Genomic DNA, 16,308 nt, shown 5'->3' on the forward strand with positions numbered 1-16,308 from the left:
TAGAAAATTGCAAAGGGTAGCTGGAGAAGGCAAAGTCAATTATAATGAAGTGTGCAAAGACCTGGAGTTAAAAAACCAAAAGGGATGAACGTGATCGGCATTTCTCAACTGAAAGAACTGAAGAAAAAACTCAAGCCTCAACTAGCTATATTGATAGATTTTATGGGTAAAGTGTGGGAGAGAGACAAGGCTTTCTGCTGCCATAAAGATTGACAGCCTCAGAAACCCTGTGCAGGGTTGCTATGAGTCCGAAGCGACTCCACTGCACACTACCACCACCAACCACCATCATGGAAAAAATATTGAATGATTCAGGAAGCATCAAAAGAAAAGGGAATGTATATAGATTCACTATTCAAAAAGAAATGATAGATATTCAGACATTTCAAGAGGTATCACCTGATCAAGAACCAATGGTACTTAAGGAAGAAGTCCAAGTTGCACTGAAGGTATTGCTTGAAAACAAGCCTCCAGAAAGTGATGCAATACAAGTCGAAATCTTTTAACAAAATGATGCAGCACAGGAGGTACTCGCTCATCTATGCCAAGAAATTTGGAAACTGCTAGAACGCAGCTTAGAAGCAAGGACAGTTAGAATTTGTCTCTCTTACTTTGGACATGTTATCAGTCCCTGAAGGACATTGCTTGGTAAAGCGTTGTAGTTAAGCGCTGTCGAGTCAGTTCCGACCCATAGTGGCCCTACATAGGGTTTCTGAGGAGCAGCTCGTGAGCTTGAACTGCCAACCTTGCAGTTCCAACAGCTTTGCAGTCTGGTGCATTAACCCACAGCGCCACACCAGGACTCCTGGTAAAGTGTTGTTGTTGTTATGTGCTGTGGAGTTGGTTCCAACTCATAGCGTCCGTATACAAGGTTTCTGAGGATGTAAATCTTAATGGGAGCAGAAAGACTCATCTTTCTCCCCCGGAACAGCTGGTAGTTTTGAACTGGTAGGGTCAATGAAGAAGAGGTACATTCCAACAAGATAGACTGACACCATGATAGCATTAATGGGTTCAAGTTGTAACAATTGTGAGGATAGCATAGGATTAGGCAGCGTTTCGGTCTCTTGTGCATATGGTCATAATCAACTTGACAGCACCAAACAAAAACAACAGTGTTTTCCAGTGAGAATATCTAAATGCCATAATCTGTTCTTTGGGGAATTCACTCAAGTATGAAATGAAAAGCCAGAAAAAATGAAAAAAATGTAAAAAATTATTTCATGAAAAATACTTCTGAATTCAAATATAAATTATAAATTAGCATAGTTTCCATTTCAGAATAAAATGAAAACAAGAACCCCTCTATTTTCAAAGTTTGATTTAAATGACTGGCATTGCTTTGAACTTTTAAAAAACAGATGTTGTTGTTGTTATGTGTCGCGGAGTCGGTTCCGACTCATAGCGACCCTGTACAGGGTTTCCGAGGCTGTAAGTCTTTACGGGAGCAGAAAGCCTCCTATTTCTCCCGCAAAACAGCTGTTAGTTTCAAACTGCTGACCTTGCGGTTCGCAGCCCGATTCGTAACCACTATGCTACCAGAGAACAGTTCGCATGCTAATTTTATTCCAAAGAGGTAAGCCCAAGAAGATCTAGAGGGAAGATAATTGAGACTTGGAGAAAGTATTTTCTTTTTTCTTCTTCTCTTTACCAGAAACAAGGTAGAAAAACAAAGACCCAATCCAGAAGGGACAATTTCCGCTCGCCCAATTTGAAACAAAAATAAAAGAGGAAATGAAGTAGTTGAATAACAGGAGAGGTGATTTCAATATGCCTTTATGAATCCAAAACCATTATAAGGTGTCATAATTTGATGTTCTTGAAAACATCTACAAAAACAAGTGATTTAAAGCACACTTAAGGATGATTTAATGTATTTCAAAAAAAGTTTTCTTTTTTCTGTTGCAGATCACACCTGCTCTGCATTCCTACTGATCACTGCTCAAATTAATAAAACTGTAATTAGTTTTTCAACCATGAAAAAAAATGAAAGAATTTAGCCAGCATGATCAAGTTTTTGAAATGAACTTATGATTATTACATGCACAAGAGGTTTTATTTTAATATTCCCTAAGAGAAATTCCATGAGCAGAAAATAATGCAGCAAGAGAGTAATTACTTTAGAGTGTTTTTGGAAAGTGCTGTCTGTACTTCAAGATATGGTCAATGTAACATTTTACACGTGTAAAAGAAGATTTATAAATACTGCAAACACATTTTCTATGAATACCTCTATTTATTTACGATGTCAGAAAACATATAAAAGCACTAGTTTAGAACTTCAGCAATAAGTCTTTTAAATCAATTGTCTAGAGTTCTTTATGAGCTGCCTGAACATCTTCTACTGAATTCTGGGAGATAGAAAATGAAGCTGAGGAGAAAAGGTAACTGACTTAATTTAAATTTGGATCAAGATGTTTGTTTATTTCCTGCTAAAGTATTAAAATCTAAGAGAGGCCCTGTAACTTCACCTATACGAGCATTTAGTGGGCATTCGAATTAAATTGAGTTAGATCAAAATAATTTCATTTTTAAGAGAGCTCAATAGTAAATTATTTAGTTAATAAATATCTCTGATAAATGATTTGATTTCTCAGTCATAAACATTGTCACATTTAGAAGAAAAAAAAATGTTCTTTCCTCATCTCCACTTTCTATATCATAACCATATGCTCTGAGAAAAGACAGATTTTTTTTCCCTGAAAGGTATGCTTTCTTAAATTAAGGCTTTCTTAAATTTAAGGCTACAGTAATATCACTCGTTGCATGATTAAAATTAAGGTAGACTTAGAATTTAAACCAACTTTCAGAGACATAAAAACCCTTGCCAAAAAGTCCATTTCCCATGGATAGTGAAAAGTAATAATACAGAAGTAATAACATAAAATAAGTCTATGTTGCTGTTGTTGTTAAGTGCAATCCTGTCAGTTCCAACTCATAGCAACCCTGTATAGCGTTTCTGAGGAGTCGCTGGTGGGTTTGAATAATAAGGCTATGTTAGTGCAATCTTTATTTTCTCAGTTCAAGAATCATACTATACAAGTTTTTCTGGTGTGGCACTATAGGGTAAATATTGGACTGCTAACACAAGGTCAGTGGTTCAAGCCCAACAGCCACTCCTTGGAAACCATATACAGGGTTGCTCTGAGACAGAACTGACTCAACGGTGCTTAACAAAAAAAATAACAACATAAAATTATAGATAAAAATATAAATACACTTAAGCAAAAAAAATGTAACTTTGAGGGTCCATCAACAATAGCCACACATATTACAGAATACACTGATTCATAAACGCATGCTTTATACATGCAGCAAAAGTTGACAGATTTTGTTCTCAACCTGGCTGATGTTAGGCACAGCAGTAGAAACTGAGAGGTAAACTAGAAATCAGTTTAACTTATCAGAGGATAAACTGCCAGAAGGCAGGAGAAATTCCTTTGATTTTGACAAAACAATCATATTTTTTTCCCTTTAAATTACTAATGCTTTACAATGTCTCCCCAAAGTAGGAGCCAAACAAATATTTGATAACTCACTGAGGAATAAATGAACTTATTAGAGATCTGAGAGGAGAAACAAAAAGCAGACAGTAAATAAGAATATTTCAGCATTTGTGACTACTAAAAAGCAATAATATAAAAGTGATCTCTTTTTAGAAAGCTGGTAAGTGTGATACAATTGTTTTTACATGAAAAAAACAAGTAATGTCAAAACTTTTGACAGGAGCAACTGAGCAGGAATTGGCAGTAATGAGTCTAATTCTGCCACTAAATTTCAGTATCATTTAATATTTTAGTATCAGATTTCTTATTTCTGGAATGAGAGGACTGGATTAAATAGCATCCCAAGCACATTTACCCAACAAAATGTGATTAAGTTTTCTCACCTGGGTGGTTAAGAATAGATAGGAATTAACATGAAGATAAAAAAAAAAAAAGCCTAATCAGTTACACATTTTGAGGTGAAGATGTGCTTAAAAACGTATGCAAGGATTCATATGTTCATTCATTCTCTATATATTTCATTCATTCATTCATTCATTCAATCTCTATATATTTCCTCAAATAACATTTATAATGTTTCTATTGCTTTTCTTTCTAAGTCAAAACTTTTACCTTTAGAGAAATTAGGTAAAATATAGAATTTTGACTATTTTAAAAATTGCTGTAAACTACTTAATTTTTCAGACTTTGAATTACTATAACTTCAAAGTGAAGATAATATCTACTTCATATAGTTCTCTGAGTGGAGTCCTGGTGTGGTGCTGTAGGATAAGCACTGGACCGCAAGTTCGGTTTGAACCACAAGGTCAGTAGTTAAAACTAACCAGGTGCTCCTCAGAAACCCTATACAGGGTCACTAGCAGTTGGAACAGATTTGATGGCACTTAACAAGAATAACTGTAGTAGTTCTTTGAAGGATTCCATGTATGTAAAGTCTATGCATTGTATAGGTATGTACCTAAAATGCTGAGTACATTATAGGAATGTTCATAAGACTACATATATAGTCTCTTGTTGTTGTTGTTGTTAAGTGCCATCGAGTCAGGTCCGACCCATAGCGACCCTGTACAGGGTTTCCAAGGGTGTAAATCTTTACAGGAGTAGAAAGCCTCATCTTTCTCCCACGGAGCGACTGGTAGTTTCGAACCGCTGACCTTAAGGTTCGCAGCCCAATTCGTCTCTACTATAATATATTTAAATCCTACAAATGGAATTTTGATGGTAACATATATATTGAAAACAGACTACATGGGCAGAGGTCATGCAAACTTGTAAGAGTCATGGAGTTTTATATTGGTAAATGACCCTGAGGCTATTGTTTTACAGATCAAGATAAAAAAAAAAAAATATTAGTTTTTCCAAAGTTCCCAGCTAGGTAATAGCACACCTAAGCCAAGAACACAAATTTGCTGATATACTGAACTATAGTACCTTAATTGCTTCATTCACAAACAATAAAACTATGTATATATAAAAGCTTTTCCAAGCAACAAAAAAAGAATATACATGTAAGTAAATTTGAAATGCTATTCTGTCAGCTTCTTCAAGAGTTGTGACAGCATATTTTCACACTGCATTCCTGGAACCTGTTGTAGCCAAGATACTAAAAAATATGCTGTGAATCCCATACTATCAGAAAAATATCTGTAAACTAATGTCATTTCACAGTTGCACTGTAGGATAAAGTACTGGACTGCAAGGTCAGTTTGAATCATAGTGTTGGTGATTCAGATTTACCAGTCAATCCTCGTAAACACTCTACAGAGTTGCTATGAGTTGGAACCAACTACACAGCATTTATCAACAAAATAACACTCCTACAATACACGAGATGAAACCAGAAAAATATATGCTAATGAATGGAAAATCCTTCCAAGTGTTTATATGAAACTTTGCTTCAGGAAAGGTTTTTCAAAAACATAACATATATGTTGTTGTTGTTGTTAAGTGCCATTGAATTGGTCCGACTCATAGCCTGCCTGCCTAGGGTTTCTGTGTCTGTAAATCTTTATGGGAGCCTCATCTGTCTCCTTAGGAGCAGCTGGTGTACTCAAACTGCTGACCTTGTGATTTTCAGACTAGTGATTATCCTACAAAGCCACGCAATCCCCTGGGAAAAGAATTAACTTCCATCATTTATAAACATATACCCATTATTATGTAAATCATATTGTTGTTATTGTTAAAGTGCCATCGGTCAGTTCTGACTCAGTGCTCATATAAAGGGTTTCCAAGGAACAGCTATTGAGTATGAACTGCAGTCCAGTGATCATACATCACCATACCAGGGGCCCTAAATCAAATCACTGTCTCGGAAATCAGTATCTACTTTCTCACAAGCACACTTAATGCAAACCTAATGCTCATACTACACTGTACTAGAGTAAAAACTATTATGCGACAATGGAATAGGTAGAATTCTGATTTCTTAAACAAATGAGAAAAAGAAGAAAACCAAATACATTCAGGAAATCTTAATAAAAATAATTTCTTTAATATCATTTCACTAATGGGTGTACACTGTTATAGAATATTTAACCCAAGAAGGAGCTCTGGTAGCGTAGTGGTTATGAATCGGGCTGTGAACTACAAGGTCAGCAGTTCGAAAGTATCAGCTGTTCCGCGGGAGAAAGATGAGGCTTTCAGCTCCCATAAAGATTTAAAGCCTCGGAAACACTGTACAGGGTCGCTATGGGTGGGAACCGACTCCACGGCACATAACCACAACCACCCCATTTCTCCCACTACTATCCTTAACAGTTTGTGCATTAAGACTGCCACTAGGTGTCACTGTAAGCTAAATAACGTCAGTGAGTATCTAATGAGATCTGATTTTTTTTTAATTGAATGAGAAAAGATGGGCATGCCCTAGACATTTATAAAAAAATATTTTGAAACTGACTCTAAGTCATAAACAACTCTAGTCTGCATTTTTGCCTATAAATTTCTATGTTCTAAATATTTTATTTCGTAAAGAATCTAAGGACAGTGAAAACATTTTCTATTTTAGTTTAGAATTAGTTACATATCAAATACAGAAAAAATATGCTTCAGCAAAATAGAGAGAGAGAGATTTCAAACATAATTTACAAAATATATTAATTAAGAAGTGAGGCAACCAGGCAGATTATTAGATAAAGCATTTAAAAAAAAAATACCAAGCTATAGATTTCTATCACTAAATAATACACATAAATAAAACTGCTAAAGTGAACATGAAATACATTATACCAATTTTCAGATATAGTTTTATTTGACCATGCAGCATTATTCACAAATTAGAGCAATGATGCTACTGGGTTTTTTTTTTTAAATGTTCAACAACTATAAAGACATTTAGGTAGATTGTTGCATGGTCCTGCAAATATTCACACAGTGCTTAAGTGATTATTTTATCTGCTCGGCTTTGGAATTCATTTATGTTCCTGCTGTTGAACCAAATATACTCACTCATTCACTGTGAGAGAAACTTAGTCAGAAAAGGGAAATATGACCTTAATTTGCTGACCTGTAGAATGCGTGGCTTGAAAGCCTTTTCTTTGAACAGATGCATCAGAAACAAATCGAACAAACATTTTATTCCCAGTAGCTACAAGGGGCTCCGGTATCTTGTTACCACATAGTCTTCCAAGAATTGGTGATTTTTCCGTTTCTCCATCAAATACTTCCAAATGATCATAAGCACATTCTTGATGTTGCTCAATTTCAAAGTCACTAAAAGCCTATAGAAAAAGAAAACAGGAGGCAGAGAAGGAGGAAAGGGGAGGAGGAGTGAGAGGGTTGGGAGAATAGAAAGAGGAGAGAAAGAAGAACAAAAGGAAAGAAATCAGGAGGGAGGGAGGGAAGGGCAGAAGAAGAGGGAGAGAGAGGTACAAATCATCAAATGGGTTCTATTCTTTTGGGCAGAAATAAAGAGTAATACAATATATTCAGGGTTTCCAAATGATTTTACACCATACAGCATTTTATGAAAAGAGCATAGAGTCAACAGAATGGAATGTATCAAAAAAAGTTATGAGGAAAACAATGTAATAACTTCGTATGAAGTTCAACAAAACAATCTACTCAAGAACTGCAACAGATTGTAATAGAAAGTGCTCTTTGATCTGAACTTAATTCAGGAGATCCACTGGAAAAAATAGTCATATTAAAAGATGGATTCCGACCAATCATAGAAATACTTTTATCAACTTTAATATATAACTATTGAACATTATTCTGGCTTAGAACACTTACACTAGACAGAAATTCATACAAAGTACTTATATTTTTACAAAAAAATTAAATGGAATAAATCTTTGTAGAATAACTTAAATAAAAGGCCTTTGGCTTATGTATCTCATTATTTAGATCTTACAAACCTTATTATTCAAAAATACTAATATAACTTTTGATTATTCTTAATTTGCTTTTCAGCTAAACGGTATAGTCACCTTAGTAAGTTTTAGAAAGGTTACTATGTTTTATTGCTTATATGTTTAAAAGAAGACCGATTAGTTAGTGCCTGGTGTGGCATTGTGGAATAAGTGCTAACCACAAGGTAAGTGGATCAAACCCACCAATCACTCTTCAGAAACCATACACTGACTGGGTCACTGTAAGTCAGAACTGGCTTGACTACACTTAGCAACAGCAATGACAATAGTTGGTGCAGAGGTTTAATTGTAGGGCTGTTAACCTAATGATTGCTGATGGGAACCTACTAGCAGTTCTATGGGAAAAAAGACACCACATCATGGGAGAAAAAATGAGGCAGTTTGCTTCTGTAAAGATTTACAGTCTTGGAAAACCCTATGGAGCAGTTCTGCTCTGTCCTATAGGGTTTGTAAGAGTTGGAATCCACTTGATGGCATTGGGTTTGTTTATTTGGCTGTGGTATGTGATTTTTTTAATTCCAATTTACTTTGTATGTTGTATTTTATGTACTAAATATAATCCTGGGAGCAGATTGCCTCTGTAGGATAAGCACTGGACTGTTAACCATAAGGTCGGCCCGTCGCTCTGCAGGAGAAAGATGAAATTTTCTGTTCCAGTAAACATGCAGCCTTGGGAACCCTATACAGGGTCACTGTGAATCAAACCAACTCGATGGTATTTAACATCAAAACAAAAATATAACTATGATATAACCTTTTAAATATATATAACATGTTCATTCAAGAACATATTTGTAATTCACTGAAAATAACATTGTTCAAATTGCTATAGTTCCACATATTCCAGGTGGTTAACATTGGCAATGAATGCTCTTTTCTTTTCCATGAAAACAATCATAAATTCAAGAAACAAACCCTACTTGGGCCTACATGTTGCTGCTGTTTTTATTAAGTGCTGTCAAGTCGATTCTGACTCATAGTGATCCTATATAGGGTTCCCGAGGAGCGACTGATGTGAACTTGAACTGGCAACCTGCAGTTCAAACCAACCTTGAAGTTGAGTGCTTATCCTATGGTGCCACACCAGGACTCCTGAGCCTGTATAGCAAAGCTTAAAAATTACACAAAAAGGAAACCTTAAGAAATACAAAATATCATAAAAAAAGTCATTAACTTTGTTATAATCCCTATAGCATAAAACATTTGCACAGAAACTTTTACAAAAAATTTTACTTTAAAGCAACTTTGTAAAGATGTATAATGTATATACATTTTGCAGTTTTGAAGAAACAAAACTATAGGAATGGTTCTCATCCTGTTTTTCTATCCCAGAGCACATCACCACCTACTATTGCTTCTGACAAAGGAGGAAGAAAGTCAGCAATGTGTACTAATTAGGTAGTAGGAGAAAGGAATGAAAAGTACTTTAAAAAATAACAATAGAGCAAAAAAGAGATCTTTTTTGTACCTAGTATCTTCCATGCCTTGTTCCATGTGCCCTAGTCTTAAAAAGTATGCATAAACACGTTATAGGAAATAGGTATTAAGAGTCACTATTTGTTATTATCATTATGGCTAAAAGGGGTTGCTCACTTAGTTCAACCAAAGATACTGGGTATCTTTGGGTAATGGGAAAACAAGTGTACATAGAAGAATGGCAGTAGAAACAGAAAACTGTGTAGGAAAACATAGTGGGAATGAAGACTTAAGTAGAGTTTATTTATCCAAAGTACAACATGCAAAGCAGGCTATCACTGAAAGAGTTTGTCACCTAATCATCTAGGTAATCTAGTGGCTGAGAGTGGCATGGTGGTGGTCATGTGCCGTGGAGTTGGTTCCGATTCATATGGACCCTGCATAGGGTTTCCGAGGCTGTAAATCTTTATAGGAGCAGAAAGCCTCACCTTTCTCCATGGAACAGCTGGTAGTTTCAAATTGTTGACCTTGAGGTTAACAGCCCAACTCATAACTACTATGCTACAATTGTGTCTTGGTGGTGGTTGGTGGTTATGTGCCGTGGAGTCGCTTCCAACTCATAGTGACCCTGTGCAAGTTTTCTGAGGCTGTAAATCTTTAAAGGAGCAGAAAGCCTCATCTTTCTCCCATGGAACAGCTAGTAGTTTCGAACTGTTGACCTTGAGGTCAGCAGCGTGACTCACGACGAGAGTAGACACAATAAGTACATGAGATTGCAGTTCTTACATAGATGGTTATTGATTAAATGTCTGCATATGCCTATCCATTGATCTAACTATCAATTGTCCTAACTATTAACATTTACAATTCTTATGCATGAAAATGCTGTACTAGCAGCAAACAAAACTTTTGGTATCCTGCCTTTCATGATATAGCAGATAGTTGGCTTATTTCTATTACCTTTGAGTGTGCATATACATTCTGATTACCCATTTGTAACTCTCTAGAGAGAAACCAATAAGAGAAAATTGACTTAATTAATTGCATCCAGAGTTCTTTATTAAATACAACACCAAATCTTTGAATGATAAGTAATGCTTATTCAAGAGAACAAAAAAATTTGTTTCAGGAGAAAATGATCTGAAAACCACTCTGTATAGTACTTTACAATGTGTTTTATAGATATTCATCTGTAAATATTGTTGTTGTTATTGTTAGGTGCCATTGAGTTGGTACCAAACTCATAGAAACCCTGCCTGATCCCAGGCCAACCTCACAATCATTACCATGCTTGAGCCCACAGAAAAGAAGATTGGAAGAAAGATGGGGATAGTGGCATTCTAAAGTGTATTCATTATACACGTTAAAACCTGGATAAGAATTTATAATAAAAAATATTCAGTCCATTCATGGGCTCATTGTAAAGAAAGTGGATGAAATGACAGACTATTTCACTCCCTAATGACATGCAGGAGGTCTGAAGTAAATCATAACATTGTTTACGAGAACAAAGTAACAGTGTACAATGTGGGGCAGGCTGGGAAGGAGGGATCATGATGATACCTGGTCTAGAGCCAAATAGTTTCAGCTTTTTATCAAATTACTAATGGAATCAGACTGCACCTTTAAGGGCAATTTAGGCAAATAAATGTCTGAGGTATACGTCAGCAGTGCAAACAACTCTTGTTCATGAAGGTATTAATGAATTATCCTCCTAAAATAGAAAGCAGCTTATTAGATTAACTGCAAAATGTGGGTGGTCCTTTTGCAGAAGTCAGCTTACCGCATAGTCCACCATACACAGGCAACGATGTCATCTACTTACATGCTGAGATCTCATAGTCTGGCCCTTAATATCATAGAGCAATCTCCACATATAGTGTCTTTGGCTCAATCAAAATACTTCTAGGCCACAGAAAGGTATTAATGGAGCCTATGGACAGTTGTAATAACTTTTCTTACATTTCTTAGAATCCTCAAAGAAAAAGTGAAGTACACAATTTATTATTTTATGACACATGTTGAGCCATGCATCTCTGTATCTAAATGATAAAGAATGTGCACATTTCCAGTCTCCAGGAACCAAAGCCACAGAAATTTCTCTGGAAGACATGTAGGTTCTCCATCCAAGCTCACAGTGAAGACAAGACAGCTGGAGAAGCTTGCCTATCACTACATATGATTTTCATAGAAAATGAGCACCAACACTTACAGGCATATAACTGTAAGTTACTCTGATTTCTGCTGAAACACTGTTTGTTTGTTTGTTTGTTTTAACTTAAAATATTTTTCTTGCATATTTATGCTAAGACCTTTATAGACATTTTTGTATTACAAAATTTAATTTATCTTTTCCATTATTATACACTGACTTTAGGGTTGTTAATCTAGGTTTCAGAAAGACCAGGAAAGAGTGAATACGTTTGGTCTCTAGTCAGGCATCCTAATGCATTTACCAAAAGAAAAGATTAAGTACTATAATTCAAAAGAAATCAAATTGAACTCCTGTTAAAGGCTGTGGAAATATTAACTGTGTTTCTGGAACACCCAAACAAGCTTAATCTACCTAGCTGGCCACTGGCCAAGCTTCCATAAGCAGTACCCTCATATGAACATCCGTAAAGCTGCTTTTATTAAAAATGTAGGCATTGGTTGACGGATAAGTCCATGCAGAGTAACTGCATATATTTACAAAGGACAAGATGATAAAGTGATAACTTTTACTGTGCAAGTAAAGTGTACCCAGGGTGAACATTTATACTAAGAATTAAAGACAATGATGCAATTTGAGCAGCTGTGGGATAAACTTTAGAGCTCCTTAGTCCCAGCTATCTTTTGCCTTTTCCTGTCTTTGGTAAAAACTGTTATTTGGTTTCCCACAAGATATTTAAAGTATTAGAGGACCTGGAAAAAATCGCAGAGTGGAATAGAAACCCTAGTCTTCTGATTCATAATCAAAGGCCTTTTCCTTTCCATGAGTCCTCTATAATTTTGAACAAATATGAATTTACTTTTATGCATTTATGATGGTGAATTATATAATGTTGGTAGGTGTTTTTGTTTTCAGAATATCCCACAAAGCAAAATTTAACTGTACATACTTTGCAAATTCTAACCATAAATCAATAAAAAAAAAATTATAAACACATTAGCCTGTTGTACTATTCTTCTAGGGCACCCATTTTAAATGCTCTAGTTTGCAGAACAAGAAGTTCTCTAGTCAAGCATTGGGCTTAAGGACTGAATGAAGGTCAACAGCTAAGTAAGTTAAGTAAGGTCAACAGTGCAATCACACCAGCTGCTCTGCAGAAGAAAGATGAGGACTCTACTCCCATAAAGTTTTACAGTCTCAGAAACTCTTAAGGAGCAGCTCTACTGTTCTTTAGGGTCACTATGAGTCAGAATTTACTTGATGGCAGTGGCTTTAGTTTTAATTTAGCTTGGAGAACATGCCTAGTTCCAAACTTTGATAGTTTTTTCTCTTATTTAGCAGAAGAGAAAAAATAATCTGCCTTTTAATCCTATAATGTAGATTTCTCTAATTGCTTCTTCTATCCTTAGTGTTTTCTGATTCCAGATCTTTGGCTTTATCTTCTCGAGCTGATCTGTGAAATCTTCTGTTCAGCTCTTGGACCTCCTCATTTCTTCCATTTGCTTTAGCATCTCTACGCTGGAGAGCAAGTTTCAGTGTCTCTTCTGACATCTATTTTGCACTTTTCCGTCTTTCTTGTCTTCTTAATGACTTTTTGCTTTCTTCATATACGATGTTCTTGATGTCATCCCACAATTATTCTGGTCTTCGGTCTTTAGTGTTTAATATATCAAATCTGTTCTTCAGATGAGTGGCAACAGTAGTGAGGTTGGCCCAGGATTGGGCAGTGTTTCATTCTGCTGTGCATAAGGTCTCTATGAGTTGGTACCAACTCGATGGCACTTAACAACAATCCTTAGTGTAATTTGTGGTGATTTTTAGGATCCTCATGTGGCATTAGAGGGTAAGTACTGGACTGCTAACCACAAAGGCAGCAGTTCAAGCCCACCAACTGCTCCTCAGAAACACTATACAGGGTTGCTATGAGTCAGAGCAGACTTAACAACAACAGCAATACCAAGAAGTTGGAACCTTTATAGTGCAGTAGATTAAGAAGCTGACTGCTAACTGAAAGGCTGATGGTTCAAACCCAGCAGCCACTCTGCAGGAGAAAGATGTGGCAGTGTGCTTTCATAAAAATTTACAGCCTTGGAAACCATAAGGGGCAGTCCTACTTTGTTCTATAGGGTCTCAATGAGTTAGAACTGGGTCAATGACAATGATTTTAATTTTATTTTATAAGCATAATATAGTATTATATTCTCAAATTGCTGCCTTACATTACTGAAAACTAGTTACTGTGGTGGTTTTAAAAACCACCTCTAATAATTCCCTGTTCGTATACCAAGTGTTATATTTCAACCTAGTTGACTTTTGGCAAAATATTATGAATTTTATCTAGAGCCAATTTTCCAATAAAGTGTATGCATTAACTCATTTGTGTTATCTGCACTTCTCTGAATATGTGCAGTCTCATTTTTTAATATTTGTAAAATTAATTATCCTGCCTGAATCCTAGCCAATCTTAGTATTATGCTTTACCAATAGAATGCAATCTAAGTAACATTCACGAGCTTCTGTGATTTTCACCTGGGCCTCTTGAAATTAATTATAAGTACCCATATCTGAATGTCACTCTATACAATTCATATCAAGTTAAAGGCATACTTGGGTTACAAAGAACAGGCTTCTTAAAATGCACAAGTTTCTTTTGTTTTCACTTTGTTTCAATAGTCATATGAAATTGCCTGCAGACACAATGTTCCTTTCTTTGTTTCTATATGGATACAAAATATTTTGACAATGGTCTCTTATTTTCCAAACTTGCCTAAGGAATTATTGTTGTTAAGTTTCGTCCAGTCAGGTTTAACTCATAGCAATCTGTAGAGGGTTTTTTGAGAAGTGACTGGTGGGTTTGAAGTGTCAATCTTGTGGTTAACCATCCAGTGCTTATCCTATAGCACCACACCAGGACTCTCCCTAAAAAATGAGGGGCAAGTATATGTAAATTGTAAACTAAGTTCCATTGCATATAAAGAAGCACAAATGTTTTCTTTGTCTTACCTGTCTTTATTGTACAATAAATAATCTACTTTCTAATTAAATATCTATCCACAGCAATTGGCCTAGGAAGATGAAATGATTTCAGGATTTTCTACATGGCCAGGTTGAAGTTCTTCCATGAAGATTAAGGCACTTAAACAAATCAGCATTTATTTAAAGAATGCAAATTTTAAATAAATTTCTAGTAGCATAATTGCCTAAGTATGTAATTAGGTGATGAAATGATTTGAATTGGTATACAACATTGTTGGTCAAGTGCCTACTGGTTGATATCTACAATAGATAATGCTTTCTAACTTAAAGCAGTAAACACTAGTCAGTATTTATAGTAACATCAGGGAAACAACACTAGTAAACACAACTATCAATAACATCAAAATGGTAAGAATGAAAATATCACTTGGAGATGGTCACTCATTCATTATGACAAAGTTTCTTCTGACCTGACCCTGAGGATAATATTGAGACTCATGTTTATATAAATATCATCAATGGGGTATGGGAGTGAGAATCAGTTTTCTGCTTTAATCTAATATGTTGGGAAGATGGTAATCTATGTTTTTGTTAATGTTTAGTGCCATCAAGTTGGTTCCGATTCATAGAGACCCTGTATAAGGTTTCCAAGAAACAGTTGGTGGGTTTGACTCCCTAACCTTATGGTAGGCCATGCAGTGCTAAACCTTCAGTGCCACATCAGGACTTAGTACTACCCTACAAAAAGAAAGTCTAACTTTCTTTAAATTCTAACTTTCTTGAACCCATTAATGAGCTGAAGTTGCAAGTCAAACACGTAGCCAAAAATCCATGGAATGTTAAGCTTTTCCAAGGAAATATTAGACATAAACACTGAATTACCAGTGAAATCTTCAGGAGGATGAGACACTGGGTATCTCAAGGGGAATTCAGTTACAAATTTTAATAAGTAAAGGTCAGATTATAATGAAAGTACAGAGCCCTGAGAGGTGCAGTTACAAAGGAACTTGCACTCATTCGTAGGTTCTTCTCCATGGACCCTAATGTCACCTCTTGACCATTAGAAAGATTGTGGCAACATAGGTGAAGAGCAATTTTTATTTTCTGTGTTGCGGGCTTGGAGGAGGAATTTGGCTTCTCAGTGAGGAAAGCATGTAACCCAACTGATGCCCTTCTTGATATGAGAAAGTCTTAAGCCTTTGAGGGACAACAAACCCCGTGACTCACATGCAGGGGCTAGACCTGTAATGGACATAGGAACAGCAAAAAACAAAAACACAAAAAACCTAATGACTCAGAAGAATGAGCAAGAAGCATTAATTGACTCAAGATTTTTCATACCAATAGCATCAGAGGTCTGCTAATACTAAAACAAGGAAGAGGAGAAAGAACACTTTTCTACAGGGAAGAAAGAAAGAGAGACAGAGAAAGTGAAAGTTTTGAAAGACAGAGAGAGTTTGGATATCATGAAGAGACTACTAAGGACAATTGGGAAAGCTCCTCCCAAGGCTCAATTATACAGAGGCTATCAGGTAGAGGCTGTACTAAAACAACAGAGAAACTTTCCCTCACCAGCAGGCTATCAACTACTGAACAACTAGCAACTGTACTCTACTACTGGACAGGAAAAAGAAGTATGGAGACTTATTACTTCTGTGGTGAAGATGAAGCAGAAACATCAAGACAACATATCTAAAATCAAAGGCTCCCTAAGCAAAAAAGTTAGAAGCTAGTCATGTGGTGGAGGTAAATATGACGTTGTTAGGTGCAGTCAAGTCAGTTCTGACTCACAGCGACCCAATGCACAAGAGAATGAAATACTACCTGGTCCTGCACCACCCTCACAATTGTTATAATGTTTGAGCCCATTGTTGCTGCCAAT

The 16,308-nt window shown here is 36.0% G+C and overlaps 1 protein-coding gene across 1 annotated transcript in view; it reads right to left on the minus strand.

Moving 5' to 3' along the window:
- Window positions 1-16,308, minus strand: part of TLL1 (tolloid-like 1) — a 390,737-nt gene that overhangs the window by 10,316 nt on the left and 364,113 nt on the right. The window contains exon 19 of the mRNA XM_006864538.1: window positions 7,015-7,228. Within this exon, the coding sequence (XP_006864600.1) occupies window positions 7,015-7,228 (214 nt within the window). The remainder of the gene's footprint in view (window positions 1-7,014; window positions 7,229-16,308) is intronic.

Source organism: Chrysochloris asiatica, unplaced genomic scaffold, assembly GCF_000296735.1.
Source record: "Chrysochloris asiatica unplaced genomic scaffold, ChrAsi1.0 scaffold00066, whole genome shotgun sequence".
In the NCBI taxonomy this organism is placed as follows: Eukaryota; Metazoa; Chordata; class Mammalia; order Afrosoricida; family Chrysochloridae; genus Chrysochloris; species Chrysochloris asiatica.